Below are 15,953 nucleotides of genomic sequence, written 5' to 3'. Positions count from 1 at the left end.
ATGGAACTCCATCGGTCAAAAATCCACGCATGCTCAGAATCAAGTCGACGCATGCTTGGAAGCATTGAACTTCGTTTATTTTTTGGCTCGTCATAGTGTTGTACGTCACAGCGTTTTGACACAATCGGATTTTTGACCGATGGTGTGTAGGCAAGAGAGATGAAAGTCAGCTTCATCGGATATCTGACGAAAAATTCCATCGGATTAGATTCCATCAGATATCCGATCGTGTGTACAGGGCTTTAGACCCCATACACACTATTAGATTTTCTACAGATTTTTGTCTTCAGATTTACCAAAACCATATAATATGAGATCAAACCTTAAGAGTTTCAATTTGTATGCAATCAGGCAGGCCCTTTTGGTAAATCTGAAGACAAAAATCTGCAGAAAATCTAGGGTTCAATATGGAGTTGGCATCCTTTGCAGCTATAACAGCTTCAACTCTTCTGGGAAGGCTGTCCACAAGTTTAGGAGTGTGTATAAAGCCTGTTACACACGATCAGATTGACGTACTATGAGGGATTTCAGCTCTTGCACACCACCCTTTGGGCCCCTTCTGCTAATTTCTTGTTTGGTGAGCATTGATTCTGAGCATGCTTGTTTGTACTTTCAACTTTTGTGTGACGGACTTGTGTACTGACCATCAGAAAATCTGACAACCAACCGTTGTGATCGTGTGTACAAGGCTTTAGGGAATGTTTGACCATTCTTCCAGAAGCGCATTTGTGAGGTCAGGCACTGATGTTGGACAAGAAGGCCTGGCTCGCAGTCTCCTTGCTTTTTGCACTGGTCCAAGTCATTTGGTGAAGGAGTGTTTATAGTGTGGGGTTGTTTTTCAGGGGTCGGGCTTGGCCCCTTAGTTCCAGTGAAGGGAACTCTTAAGGTGTCAGCATACCAAGAGATTTTGGAAAATGTTATGCTCCCAACTTTGTGGGAACAGTTTGGAGGTGGCCCCTTCCTGTTCCAACATGACTGGGCACCAGTGCACAAAGCAAGGTCCATAAAGACATGTTTCATTTAATAATTATACCTTAAGCCCCGGACCATTTTGCTGGTCAATGACCGGGCCACTTTTTGCGATTCGGCACTGCGTCGCTTTAACTGACAATTGCGCAATCGTACAACGTGGCTCCCAAACAAATTTGACGTCCTTTTTTTCCCCACAAATAGAGATTTCTTTTGGTGGTATTTGATCACCTCTGCGGTTTTAACTTATTGCGCTATAAAAAAAAACAGAGCGACAATTTTGAAAAAAAATCGATATCATTTACTTTTTGCTATAATAAATATCCCCCAAAAACATATATAAAAAATATTTTTTTTTCCTCAGTTTAGGCCGATATGTATTCTTCTACATATTTTTGTAAAAGAAAATCGCAATAAGTGTATATTGATTGGTTTGCGCAAAAGTTATAGCTTCTACAAAATAGGGGATAGAATTATGGCATTTTTATAAAAAAAAATTACTAGTAATGGCGGCGATCTGCGGTTTTTATTGTGACTGCGACTTTATGGCGGACACATCGGACACATTTACCAGCAAAAGTATGCAGGCATAGGACACACCCCCTGCCATGCCCCCTTAAAGGAGAATTGTACAAAAAAATAAGATTGGTTAAACCCACATGTTTTTTTTACCACGCAATTTAGAGATCAGATGAAAGTTTTAGTGCTGGAAAACACTTTTTGAAAGATAAAAAGTGCATTTTATATACAACTATATAGATCAGACCAAAATGAGGGACAAATGAGAAGGAAAGAGGGACATTGCTCGAAATCAGGGACAGTTGGGAGCTATGGGATTAGGGTTAATTTATAAATTAATGCACTTTACATTATCCATTTGTTTTTACTATACTAATTCCAGACAACAAGGAAAACAAGTGGGTGGCCTTATTTTTCTATCTAACAAATGCTGCAGCTGTTCTACATACTGTATAAGGCACAGGTGTCAAACAAGGCCCGCGGGCCGAATCCGGCCCCCCAGGCCATTTCATGTGGCCCTCGCACCTCTCCTGCAGCTGCTAGAGAGCTTCAGCCCTCCTCTGGTCCTACTCCAGACCCTGACTTTCTGCTTTCAAGCAGTGCATCCAGCTTCTTCCCAGCAGCAGCATAATGAAAGGGGGGTGCACTGTGATGTAAGGGAGAGTGGGGGACTCAACTTCTGATGTTGGGGTGGCTCTTGATATCTAATATATGGGGAGGGGATGCGCTGGACATCTAATCCTACAGATACAACCGGCCCTTTTGAGTGCATTCATAATGCTGTTGCGGCCCACGATGAAATTGAGTTTGACACCCCTGGAATAAGACATACTATTGCCCTCATGCCCCGTACACACGATTGGAATTTTCGTTGGCCTAAAACCCGATGGAATTTTTTATCGGAATTCCGTTTAAGCTGTCCTGCATACACACTGTCAGACCATATTCCGACGGTACAAAACGCAGTAACGTAAAACACTACGACGAGCCGAGAAAAATGAAGTTCAATGCTTCCGAGCATGCGTCGACTTGGTTCTGAGCATGCGTGGGTTTTTTCTCTGTCGGAGTTGCACACAGACTATAGGAATCTCCTATCGGAAAAAGATAAAACATGTTCTATTTCTAAACATGGACGGAAAAAAGTCAGATGGGGCCCACACAGTCCGCTCCATCTGACTTTTTTCATCGGAAATTCCGATCGTGTGTATGCGGCATTACCGCACCTCACCACTGAAGGTTTTTTACCTTCATGCACAGAATATAGAGCACTTGAACGAAACCTAACTTCTTGTCGTTCTCATAACCCATATGCGTGGCAACAAAGAAGATGTGTTTTATTGACCACATGCCAAATATATGCAGGCGGCTAAGGTTTTTGTGTTGAGAGAATGAACACTGCGAGCTTCCAGAACAATGACCTGGCTGTCAAAGACTCCTGGTCCCTAGTAATAATCGGGAGCTGGTGGGTCCGGTTGTCGATTATGTGACCACTCTGACAGCCAATCACAGTGGTCACATGATCAGATCAATGCGTAATAGCTCAGTTAGAGACCCTAGGCCTGGGCAGGAAGGGGTAAAGCTAAATGTGAATTGGTTGCCATTTGCAACAAAGGCATTGTTTATATCCTGCTGTATGTTTACTTTAGTTTAATCACTGTAATTATACCCATTATACACTTTTGCTATACTATATGAGTAAAAGTGAACTTCAGGGAAACCGATAAAAATAAAAAGATCAAGTACTTATTAGAGAGAGGGCTGTTTTACTTTTTTTTTTGTCAATCCAGCTCTGAGATGTAAACAGCCCAAAACACAGCACAGTCAAGTGGTTAGGACCACTTATAGGTTCAGGAACACAATTGTCTGGCCAGTGAAAGAGCAGAAGCAGACTGAAGAGGTCATCCTTCTGCCTACTCAACTATCAGTTTGTTCCTTGACAATACATATGCTTTTGGATCACCTGATTGGCTTCCAGCCCTGCCCCCCCTCTCCTAGTGCTGCCCCTCCCTGTCCCAGTCTGAATGCTGCTGGCCAATACCAGGTCAGATTCAAATACTTGCATTAGCTGAATTAAAGCGGAGTTCCGGCCACAATTTCACTTTTTAAATATAAATACCCCTGTAATACACAAGCTTAATGTATTCTAGTAAAGTTAGTCTGTAAACTAAGGTCCGTTTTGTTAGGTTGTTACAGCATTTAGACACTTTATAAAATAGAAATTGACTGGGGCCATCTTAAGTGTGGGCATCATGAAGCCAGACTGTATGACTTCCTGGATTTCAGCCTTGCAGATCTCGCACATGCTCAGTGCTGCACAAGCAGTGTAATAGGTTTCAGATCAGGTTTCAGCACCTGTACTGTTCAAGTCACATGATTCACCCACTACATTCCCAGGAGTCTGTGCGGTGTAGGTTAGGAAGCTTAAGCACCTAGGTGCAGGAAGAGGGAAGATTAACTATTCTGTCTAGCAACAACACTTTGAAGGCATCTAAAAAAAAAAAAAATTCTTAAAGGACTAATGACATTTTTTTAAAACTACTGATGTAATGTTATATTTATGGGTGGAACTCCACTTTAAGAATAAAACACATTTAATGATTGTCGTGCTGAACTGATATGTGTCTTTTCTATCTGCCTGGAGTTCAACTTTAACATTTGCTGTTTTTCTGTTCTTTTTTTATAGTGGCTGAAAAGACCAAAGAGCAAGCATCTCAGCTGGGAGGGGCTGTCATGTCTGGAGCTGGAAACATTGCGGCTGCCACTGGTCTAGTGAAGAAAGATGAATTCCCTACAGACATAAAGGTTTGACATTTTCTGTAATGCGAATATCAATGTCCAATGCGTGAGATTAAATGACGTCTATTATTAATTGTCAGGCAGTGGTCTGTGATCAGCGCCATCCTGATAAGGGGACATTTACTGGTTGGGTTTTTCCTACCATGAGGAAGGTTGAGATTTTTGACCATGCGATTTGCCTGCGGTACCCGCACCAGTGTTGCCAACCGTCAGTATTTTTACTGGCAGCCAGTAAAAAATGGGCACTTTTCTCCAGCCAGTAAATGCCAGTAAGAGGTAATGGTTGTCAGTAAAAAATATGGTTGCGACACTCAGCTTGGAACTGTGCATGTGTAGTTCGGGTCCGGTGGCATCCAAGACTGTCCAAGTGCCTGCTACAGTGTGTTCAGTTGGTGTCGTCAGGGGATGGGACTGGTGGAGGTGGTACCTGAGAGAGTCGTGTGATATCATGGAGCACAGGAGCCATGTGTCATGTCGGTGATCTTTGCTGCTACACACTACTGTGAGTTTCACTGTGAGAATCAGTTTCATGTGTGTGTGCTGCCCATTCTAATTTCTTGCCCTTCTGAGTCCTATCCCTGAGCTACTTACTTACTATATTGAAAATAAAATAAGAAATATGTTTTTTACCTTAATATCTACCTTAAATCACATTTCTAATTGTATATTGTACTTATTTGTAGCCTAAATACTGAGATGTTTACTTAAAACTGTAATTTTGTAACTTTTTGGAAATGCCAGTAAATTTTGGGTGTTGTCAGTAAATTTAAATCTGGTAGGTTGGCAACACTGACCCGCACTGCAATTTTACATGCCAGGGTGTGCCATTCAGAGTGAATGGAAGCCCTGCACGTTTCCGCAGAGCCGTGCATTTTTACTGAGGGTGGTTGCAGGAATCGCTGCATTTCCCGCAACCACACACAGAAGTGTGAACCTAAGGTAAGAACTCAGAGCAGGGTACAGACTCCATGCTTGCTGGGATTGAGGGTGAGTGATACTTGGCTCATGCATATAATGCAGTGATAAACACAACAAATGTACAACATAGTGTCTATTGAGCAGGGCTCAGGAGTGCATAAAGCATAGAGCGCAGGGGTCAGGAGTGTGTAATGTACCTACCAATGTACAGGGTATAACCAAAAATTACCCTACCCACCAGTGCTGAACTCCCTCAAGTACATTGCCTCCCTAGTGGTGCAAACTCCTCCTCCTCACCAGTACAGAATCTCCAACCAGTGGGGGATTTGCATTGGAATCAGCTGGTAAAGATCATTCGTATGCAAATCCTATGGTCAGTCCTTTATGCACTGGTTTATTCATATGCAAATTATTGTGTTATTTGCATATACACAGGACAGTGGAAGTAGAGTTAAAATGTGGGACAGTCCTGCACATCCTGGGGTAGATTCAGGTAGCAATTACGCCTGCGTATCCATAGATACGCAGCGTAATTGCTAAGTAGCGCCTGCGTATCGACTTTCTGTATTCAGAAAGCTCGATACGCCGACTGCAGCCTAAGATATGACTGGCATAAGGCTCTTATGCCGTCTTATCGTAGGCTGCATTCTTACGCTGGCCGCTAGGTGGCGTTCCCGTAGTGGTCAGCGTAGAGTATGCAAATTGCATACTCACGCCGATTCACAACCGTACGCGCGCCCGGCGTTCGCATTTTACGTTGTTTGCGTTCGTCGGTTTCTGCGTAAGGCTGCTCATGCTATTAGCAGGAGCAGCCAATGCTAAGTATACCCGTCGTTCCAGCGTCGCGATTTTTGAAAATTACGTTGTTTGCGTAAGTGAATCGTGAATGGCACTGGACGCCATTTACGTTCACGTTGAAGCAAATGGCGTCCTTGCGACGTCATTTACCGCAATGCACGTCGGGAAAGTTTCCCGACGGAGCATGCGCACTACGTTCGGCGCGGGAACGCGCCTAATTTAAATGATCCACGCCGCCTACGGGATCATTTAAATTACACGCACTTACGCCGGCCAGTTTTACGGAGCGCACGCGCAAATTACGGAGCTACTGCTTCGTGAATGAGGCGTAGCGCAAGTAATTTACGGAGGCATAGCGTTAAAACGGTACGCTGCGCCTCCGTAAGAGTGCGCAGCCCTACCTGAATCTACCCCACTGAGACTGCTGGTAGATATGCAAGGATTAGTAATAGGACTTGTGGGTGGTAACTCTTCAGTGCCGTCTACGGCACCACTGTTCACACAAACAGCCTGCCATCTGGAACAATGCAGTTAGGCTGGATGTCAGACAGCCTTGTCAACTAAAAGCATAAAGTAGAGTTTGTATCTGCCATATAACTAATTGTGTGCTGTTTAATAAGAGATTGCAGAGAATAATAATAGGGTATTACAAATTAGTCCGCTAGTAATCCAAACAATAGTAAATCATGTCTGATTAGTCGATATCAATGCTGCAATTTCATGTTGTTATTAGCCTTATTAAATAAAAGTCCAAGAAAATGAATCCCTGAAATATCTGTTCAGAATGCGGCTGGCTCCTTCTGTCTCTGCTTCCTGTTAGCTGCACAGAAGACAGGAACAGATTTGTGTGCCTATAAAGAATATACATCTAAATCTGTACCCTAGCTAGTATATGACATGCAACCTTGTATTCATAATGCTATCACTGATGAAAAATATTCAGAAAGTCCTATTGTAGACAATATGGGGTGGATTTACTAAAACTGGAGAGTGAAAAATCTGGTGCAGCTGTGTATGATAGCCAATCAACTTCTGACTTCAGCTTGTTCAATTAGCCGATGGGGTTTGTTTGTGGTAGAAGGGGGCATTTTGGAGGGGGGAAGTTTGTGCTACTAGGAGGGTATTTTGAAGGGGAGGGGGGGGGGGGTTATGCTAGCTAAGGGGATGATGGGGAGGGGTTTACAACCTTCTGACTGCTTAACTGTGCCTTAAAAACTAAGGGCCAGATTTACAAAAGAGATACGACGGCGTATCTCCTGATACACCGTCGTATCTCTGAGATACGATTGTCGTATCTATGCGCCTGATTCATAGAATCAGGTTACGCATAGATAGCCCTAAGATCCGACAGGTGTAAGTGACTTACACCGTCGGATCTTAGGCTGCAATTCTAGGCCGGCCGCTAGGTGGCGATTCCATTGCGGTCGGCGTAGAATATGCAAATGACTAGTTACGCTGATTCACGAACGTCCGCTTTGCCCGTCGCTGTAAATTTACGTAGTTTCCGTAGAGATACGCCGCGTAAAACTAAAGCTGCCCTCTAGGTGGTCTAGCCAATGTTAAGTATGGCCGTCGTTCCCGCGTCGAAATTTGAAATTTCACGTCGTTTGCGTAAGTCGTCCATGAATGGCGCTGGATGCCATTTACGTTAACGTCGAAACCAATGACGTCCTTGCGACGTCATTTAGCGCAATGCACGTCGGGAAATTTTAGGGACGGAGCATGCGCAGTACGTTCGGCGCGGGAACGCGCCTAATTTAAATGGTCCCCGCCCCATTTGAATTAGGCGGGCTTGCGCCGGGCGGATTTACGTTACGCCGCCGCAAGTTTACAGGCAAGTGCTTTGTGAATCAAGCACTTACGCTGAAAACTTGCGGCGGTGTAACGTAAATGTAATACGTTCCGCCGCCGCAGCGTAGGGCGATTCTACGTGAATGTGGCCCTAAATTGTAGGGTTTTTTCATACCAGTGCAGTGCGGTAACGCGTGTTTTTCCGCACCACACAAAAAATTGGTTGCCTTTTGCAGATGCACACAGGTGCCAATAGTTCTTAATGGCACCCCCACACATCCACAAATTGCAAGCATTTTTTCTTCCGCTAAAACACATGGTAACCTAGAAGTGGAGGCCTGCATGTTACGGACCCCCGAAATATTTGTTTTAGCACTATTTATAAGTCTTGATAAAGTGCTAGAGGTTTCTTCCCCCGTTTTCAGTGAGTGTTTAAAGGGCCCTTGCCCTCTGTCCCTGTTTTTTCTGGCCTCTATTCCCTTTTCTTGCCTTTTTTTTATATCTTCTATATCTCATCTTCCCCTTTATTCCTTTCCCCATGTCATAACTGGTACACGGCCTATAGTGTTGCTCATGGGTACGTAGCCCTGATACGGTTCTCTGGTTTGAATTGTGAAATGTGTGTCCATCTAAATCAGATGTTGTATATACTGTAGATACATAGCTTCTCACATATGGAATATAAAGCAGAACTCTGGGCAAACAGCAATATACACATCGAAATATGTGTATGTTTACTTTTTTTGTCCTGCCAAAGGATTTGCATTGAATTGTATTCAGTCGGTCTTCTCACACAGGTAACACATTTATTTCCTTGTTTAGCCTGCACATTGGACAATGAGCAGGGGTGTATTTAGGTTTTGTGCTGCCCTAGGCCTGGTGAAACTCACGCACCCCCTACTTTATATATGACGCACCCCTTCCTTTTTATGACCCGCAATGTCATTTTAATGGGATGAGGACAGAGGGACGCAGTGGGATGAGAACAGAGGGACACAGTGGGATGAGAACAGAGGGACGCAGTGGGATGAGGACAGGGGGAAAGGGTGGGATGAGGACAGGGGGGCAGGGTGGGATGAGGACAGGGGTGCAGGGTGGGATGAGGACAGGGGGACAGGGTGGGATGAGGACAGGGTGGGATGAGGACAGGGGGACGGACAGAGGAACAGGGTGGGATGAGGACAGGGGGACGGACATAGGGACAGGGTGGAATGAGGACAGGGGGATGGACAGAGGGACAGGGTGGGATGAGGACAGGGGGACGGACAGAGGGACAGGGTGGGATGAGGATAGGGGGAGGGACAGAGGGACAGGGTGGGATGAGGACAGGGGGACAGAGCATCTTTTAATTTGGGGGGGAGAGGGTGGTATGGGCATATGTGCTGGGGAGTGATTTGAGAGGGAAGAAGATATGTGCTTTTTCGCCGCCCTAGGCCTGGGCCTTGTCGGCCTAGGCCATAATACATCTCTGACAATGAGATAACATCACCACCTCCAGCCAATTAAAAAGTGAGATGAATGGAGGCAGTAATGTAAAACAAGGAAATGGCTAAATCATTTTTTTACTAGCATAGTGTATATGACAGAAATGGCTGGAAAAAAAAAATACAAATCCTTTGTCAGCTAAAGTACAATAAACATATTTGTATATTAAAACGGAGTTCCACCCAATAGTGGAACTTCCTTTGATCTCCTTCTTCCCCCCTCCGTTGCCACATTTGGCACCTTTCAGGGAGGAGGGGGAACTGGTACCTGTTTTTTACAGGTACCCTTCCCCACTCTCGGGAGATGGCGCTGTCCCTTGGAAGTTCGGCCCCCTCCTTATTCCTCCGGTGCCGGTGACTTGTCCTGAATGTTCCCCTATGGGGGAAGTTCCTCCACTGACTGCGCAGGCGCAAACTTCCCGACGGAAATCCCCGAACCTCGCCCGGCATCCAGGCTCATTCTTTAACATCCCCGTGGATTGGAGGATGTTAAAAAAAGAGCCAGGAGGCCGAGCGAGCGAAGCGAGCCGTCCGAGCGCAGCGAGGACGTGAGGCCGACTGGCCACTTACCTCACTATCCACGTCGCCCTGGATGCCGGCCGCCGTTCGGGGATTTCCGTCAGCAAGTTTGCACCTGCGCAGTGCTTGAAGGAACTTTCCCGATGGCTGGAACCATCTCAGCGCATCAGTTCGCGCATGCGCTGGAACTTCCACGATAGCTGGAACCAGCATGTCAGATCACCGGGCCGATTTAGAAAGCGCAACGTGCTTCGCGCCGCCGCAATAGGGAACCGGCTGTGAAGCCGAAAAGCTTCACTGCCGGTTTCCCTTACGACAAACGGCGGCGGCAGCACCCGACAACTGATCTGAAAAATCGGCTGGGGCGCTGACATCGTGGGTTTCCAGCACAGGTAGGTGTCTATATATTAAGGCCCCTTTCACATTGAGGAGTTTTTCAGGCGGTAAAGCGCTAAAAATAGCGCTGCTATCCCGCCTGAAAAACTCCTGCCCAGCTACCTCAATGTGAAAGCCGAAGGGCTTTCACACTGAGGCGATGCGCTGGCGGGAGACAAAAAAATCTCCTGTCAGCAGCATCTTTGGAGCGGTGAGAGGAGCGGCATGTATACCGCTCCTTCACCGCTCCTTCCCATTGAAAACAATGGGAACCGCGGCAATACCGCCCGCAATGCGCCTCTATAGAGGCGCATTGCGGGCGATATTAACTCTTTATCGGCCGCTAGCGGGGGTTAATACCGCACCGCTAGCGGCTGATACCCGCGGCAATTCCGGCGGTATAGCGCCACTATTTTTAGCGGCGTTATACCGCCACCGCAGCTCCCGCCCCAGTCTGAAAGGGGCCTAAGAGTCAGCAGCTGTAGTATTTGTAGCTGCTGACTATTATTTTTTTTCCCCAGGCGGAACTCCACTTTAACTATGTATTTGTCATGAGTTTCGCCTTAAATCCCCTGGACGCAGAAGTCTCACTGACACAGTCTCAATGGAGATGTCAGCAGCTGGTGTGTGATTCAATCTGTTGTCATCCAACAAGACTAAACATTAGGTCTATATTAGTTGTCACTATTCTCAGTCTAATGTTACAGCAACATGTAGGTGGAGGAACTGTCAGAAGTATTAGCACAGAGTATTTCTCCTGTATGTTTAATTTTAGTGTCTGTTTTTCCTATTACAATGTTTGTAGCTTTGATAGTGTTTCACAACTGTTTAGTCAGCTTCCATATGTGAATGATTTGCATTCTGCATATACATATTTCCTTCTTTTCCAGTTATAGCGATCTCCAAACTGCGGCCTGGGGGCCAGATGCAACCCCTTGCTTGCCTTTATCAGGCCCTTGGGGTATTATTCTATCCAATGACACTATTGAAGGGGCATAATTCCTGTCGTTGACACCAACAATGGAGCACTAATCCTCCCACTGACACCATCAAACGGGGCAGTATTCCTTCCATTGACACCAACAGTGGGGCACAATTCCTTCCATTGACAAAAATGATGGGGCACAATGCCTTCCATTGACACCAATGATGGGGCACAATTCCTTCCATTGACACCAATGATGGGGCACAATTCCTTCCATTGACACCAACGATGGGGCAAAATTCCTTCCATTGACACCAATGATGGCACACTATTCATCCCACTGACATCAACAATGGGGAACTAGTCCTTCCACAACATCAACTATTCCCCCTATTGTCACTAAAGATGGGGAATGTTTTACACCCGCTGGATGCCAGGACAGTTTTTATTCCCACTGGCCCTATTCCGCCCCCCCCCCCCTAAAGTCTACAGGACAGTAAACTGGCCCTTTGCTTAGAAAGCTTGGAGACCTCTGACATAGGCTTATAAGAGTAAATACTTTAATGGGTCATAATTGGCAGTGCTACTGCCTGCCTAACGTGGCAGGGTGCGTCAATCAAGCTGCAGACATGATGTGTAGCCATGTGTGGCCATGGCATATCTGCTGCCTTTGCAAGTTATGGGGGGGTTGCAAAAATCAACAGCATGTTTTACCGCAAGTCTAAACGGCCCAGAAAAGTTAAATACTGTATGAATTTTTGCCCTAAAATAACTCATGGGGTACTAATCTCAAAAGTAGTCAATGCCTTCTTAACAAATTTGTTGCATTTTTCTATTTTGCTATGTTCAGCACCTAATTTAATAGTTTTTGTTTTATCTAAAAAAAATAAAAAATCACATGCTGCAACACTGCATAAGAGAGAACAACAAAGACACACTAAAAGTTGTGAAATTAGGAAAACATTATTAGGGCTCAGCACACGGGCTGCTGAGCCCTTTCAATATAATTACATACTGTACTCATGTTTAGCCACTACTTCAGAGCGACTATCCAGTGCGATTTCATTTAACATGTTACTAAACCCACAAGAGTAAAATCAGTCTGTATATGTAGTAAAGCATGCTTGTTATACTCACTGTGTAGCCTAAGGGGTTAATCCTCTGCCTTTTACAAAAAGGCTGCCCCCAATCCATCTCCTGATAGGACAGAGCATTTGCAGTCACTCTGCACATGCTCAGTATGGTGTATATTGCTAGAGAGTTTTTTTTCCTTGGGAGGGTTTAACGCAGGGCCAACAGCAATGTCCAGACAGAAGGTCAGGGGTCACGCAGCCACATAGGACAGTCAGAGTAGAATAAAAACTCCTCCTACAAGCTTTAACCAGACACTAATAGAAGTCACAAGACTGCTATATACTGCTGATGAGCAAAGGTTTATATTTACACTAATTTAATTCCATGTCCTATGTACTGTGGAAGACCAGATACAGTGAATGCAGGGTCCTGGGTTTAGTAACACTTTAACAGACGTCAATGCAAGCCACAATAAAATCACACAGATCTGCTTCTGGTGCAATGTTACAAATTATTTACTTTCCTGAGCTAGCAAAATTGCATTCTTATACATCATTTTCTTTTCATTTACTGGCCAGTGCAGAGTTCTCCTGATTTCTTATTTTTTACATTCCTAAAATATTGAATGCCTGTAAATGTGATAAATAACTTTTTTTTTTAAAGTGAATTGATCTAAATGAAGCTTTATCGTTATTTTACCTTACATTTAATAGTTTTTTATTCACGGATAGGCTTTTAAATTAGAGCATGCAACTGTGAGGCCCTGTACACACGGGCACGAATCTCGTCAAAAACGTTGTTTTTTTCCCTGACGAGACTCTTGGCAAGAATCTCTTGCTGCCCGAGTGTACAGACTTTCGTTTCAAAACAACCGCGGTTCTCTTGAAAGGAAAGAACGCGGTGACGTCATTGCGTACGACGAGCATGGGCTTGTCACATTCGATGACGTCGCCGCCATCTTGCTTCACCCTACCTATATGCTGTGGAAGCTACCACGCATGCGTCAAAGTCATTTCGAGCATGCGCGGGTTTCCACGGCGACAGGTAAGTATACACACTCTCAGGTTTCTCGTCGGGGAAACAGGCCGACAAGAATTTTGACGAGAAAAAAGAGAGCAGGTTCTCTTTTTTTTTCCGTCGAGATTCTGGCCAGATTTCCTGCCGAGAAAACCTGAAAGCCTCGTACACACCAACGGTAATCTCGGCAAGAAGCAGTTTTCTTGCTGTTTTTTGCCGAGAAAACCGCTCGTGTATACGAGGCCTGACACTAATTTCACCTTTGATAAGCGTTAATGAATTGACCCTACGGGCTGCTAAGGTTTTACAGTAAGCAGCAGGGGTTAAGGTGAATATTCATGTACAGCTGATCTGTGCTTCATAGGTTGCTTGGCTGTTACCTGTTTATTCATTCGGTGTCTTCACCTATAACTATAGCAACATCTGTTGGCATCCTGTGTGAAGGAGAGCAGGCATTTACATTTAGCTAATGTACATGTTCAACAAATTGTAGTTGCACAATGCAAATATAGGATGCAGTAAAGCACCAAAAATGTCAGACATGTTAAGGCCTGTACACACGATCGGATTTTTCGATGGGAATTGTGTGATGGCAGGCTGTTGCAAGGATTCAATCCAGTGCATTTTAAAAAGTTATTCAAGAAGCATTTTGCTGCATCTAGATGAAAATAGAGCTATTGAGATAAATGGATTTGAATGCAGCTTTGCCATCTCTCCCACAATCCTCCTCTGCCGGACTACAGGACACCCCCCTTATTTTATGGAATTAGAAAGGGATTTTGTAGTCCAGTATAAAAAAAAACTGAAGTTGATAGCTTTGCTTGAATATCCAGTGTGATACAGGTAGCGTTGTCACCCGACTACAGGAAGTTAGGAGCTTACTGAATTTCTGCCACATTTTGGGTGAAAAAGGCTGGTTTAGAGGGGCCCTTTGGTGACTATGGCTGCCACCACAAAAACCACAGTAATGAAAAAAAGATATATGTACACTGGGGAACAGTTCAAAGGCAAATTCCAGAGACTTTGACCTGTCACCTATTCATTCACTGTAGTGATCGGGGTTTTGTATCAAAGATAAGGAAAGCAGTTCTAACCCTGTGTCAAGTGCACCCAAGTAAACATACCCCCTTGCCAGGCTGGGATAAGGCATACCTCCCAACTTTCTGAGATGGGAATGAGGGACACCTATCAGCAAAAGTATGCAGGCATAAGACACCCACCCTTGCCAGGCCCCCTTAAAGGAGAATTGTACAAAAAAAAAACAAGATTGGTTAAACCCACAAGTGCTTTTTTTTTTTTACCACTATTATTACTTTATATTGGCTTTTGGAATTTACAAATGCAACAATTTAGAAATCAGATGAAAGGTTTAGCACTGGGAAACACTTTTTGATAGATAAAAAGTACATTTTATATACAACTATATAGATCAGACCAAAATGAGGGACAAAATAGAAGGAATAAGGGACAGAGGGATATTGCTCCAAATCCAGGGACAGTTGCTCGAAATCAGGGACAGTCCCACTAAATCAGGGACAGTCCCTCGAAATCAGGGACAGTCCCACTAAATCAGGGACAGTCCCTGGAAATCAGGGACAGTCCCACTAAATCAGGGACAGTCCCACTAAATCAGGGACAGTCCCTGGAAATCAGGGACAGTCCCACTAAATCAGGGACAGTCCCACTAAATCAGGGACAGTCCCTGGAAATCAGGGACAGTTGATAGCTATGGATAAGGTACTGTACATAAGTAAAAGATGGCGAGAAGGAAACCTACACCATGTGCAAGTCTTGTTTGTGATCAGTGAGAAAAGAGATCTTGCAATACACGCTCTCTTCAGACAATGAAGGGACTGCTTCCAGCTTAGCTTATAAATAGCAACAGCTGAGAAAATGAAGCCACGGCTTATGCTGCCAGAATGAGAGCAAGCATTGGTAGAAGGTAGCATGCAGCACTGCACAGCGGTAGGAGGGAGTAAGCTTGCCCCCTTACCCAAGGTCCCCTTTTGATCCTGTAAATCCTTGTGTGCATGTGACCCGCAGATATATCTGAGTGGCCATCTCCTCTGCTCTTGCAGATTATGCTCAGAACACAGGCGCGTTTTACTGTTTTTACACTGCTTAAGATCTGCTGATTTGTTTTACTTGATGTATTTAAATGTTTTATTTTTTTTTGTCTGCAAAAGGCGTGACACAGTTTGGGCTCGCAGCAGCATGGTATTGTTAGAAAATTGTTTCATATGGAAGGTAAACACAGCAATAGTACCGCTTTTGTGAAATTAGACTAGTGATTAGATTTATTTAATATGCAGATCACACATACAATGAGGGCCTGCTCTGCAGGTAATAATGTTAAGGTCTAAAAAGAAGAAAAGAAAGACAGGAGTAAAATCAGCTTGAAGGTAAAACAAACGCTTTTTTGTTAAGTAAAAACGATAATGCTAATAAAATGCAAAAAATGTAGGATTGTGCTAGCAAATGTAGTTAGCTATGGAGGATCATTATGTATGAAGGGGGTCAGTCCACATTTCACTGTCTGGTAAGTGTTAAAGAGTTAAACGGAACTGGCACTGAGAAAAATATATAGAATTCAGTTGCTGACTTTTGAACACGCAGTGACTCTCTGAGTCAGTATATACAGCGGCGCTTTGCAAGCGCTTTTAACCTTTTTCCGCCACTAGCAGGTGTTAAAATCACCCCGCTAGCGGCTGAAAAGCACAGCAAAAACTACAGTAAAACGCAGCTAAAAATAATGGCGCCTTACTGCC

At 44.5% G+C, this 15,953-nt stretch overlaps 1 protein-coding gene across 2 annotated transcripts in view; it reads left to right on the top strand.

Moving 5' to 3' along the window:
- Positions 1-15,953, top strand: part of SNCB (synuclein beta) — a 115,643-nt gene that overhangs the window by 38,673 nt on the left and 61,017 nt on the right. For both annotated transcript variants that reach the window (XM_040344396.1, XM_040344395.1), the window contains one exon: positions 4,172-4,290. In XM_040344396.1, the coding sequence (XP_040200330.1) occupies positions 4,172-4,290 (119 nt within the window). The remainder of the gene's footprint in view (positions 1-4,171; positions 4,291-15,953) is intronic.

The sequence above is a fragment of the Rana temporaria genome, chromosome 3 (genome assembly GCF_905171775.1).
Source record: "Rana temporaria chromosome 3, aRanTem1.1, whole genome shotgun sequence".
NCBI lineage: Eukaryota > Metazoa > Chordata > Amphibia > Anura > Ranidae > Rana > Rana temporaria.
Note: the sequence above shows the minus strand (reverse complement) of the source record. Positions and strands in the feature narration are given on the sequence as shown.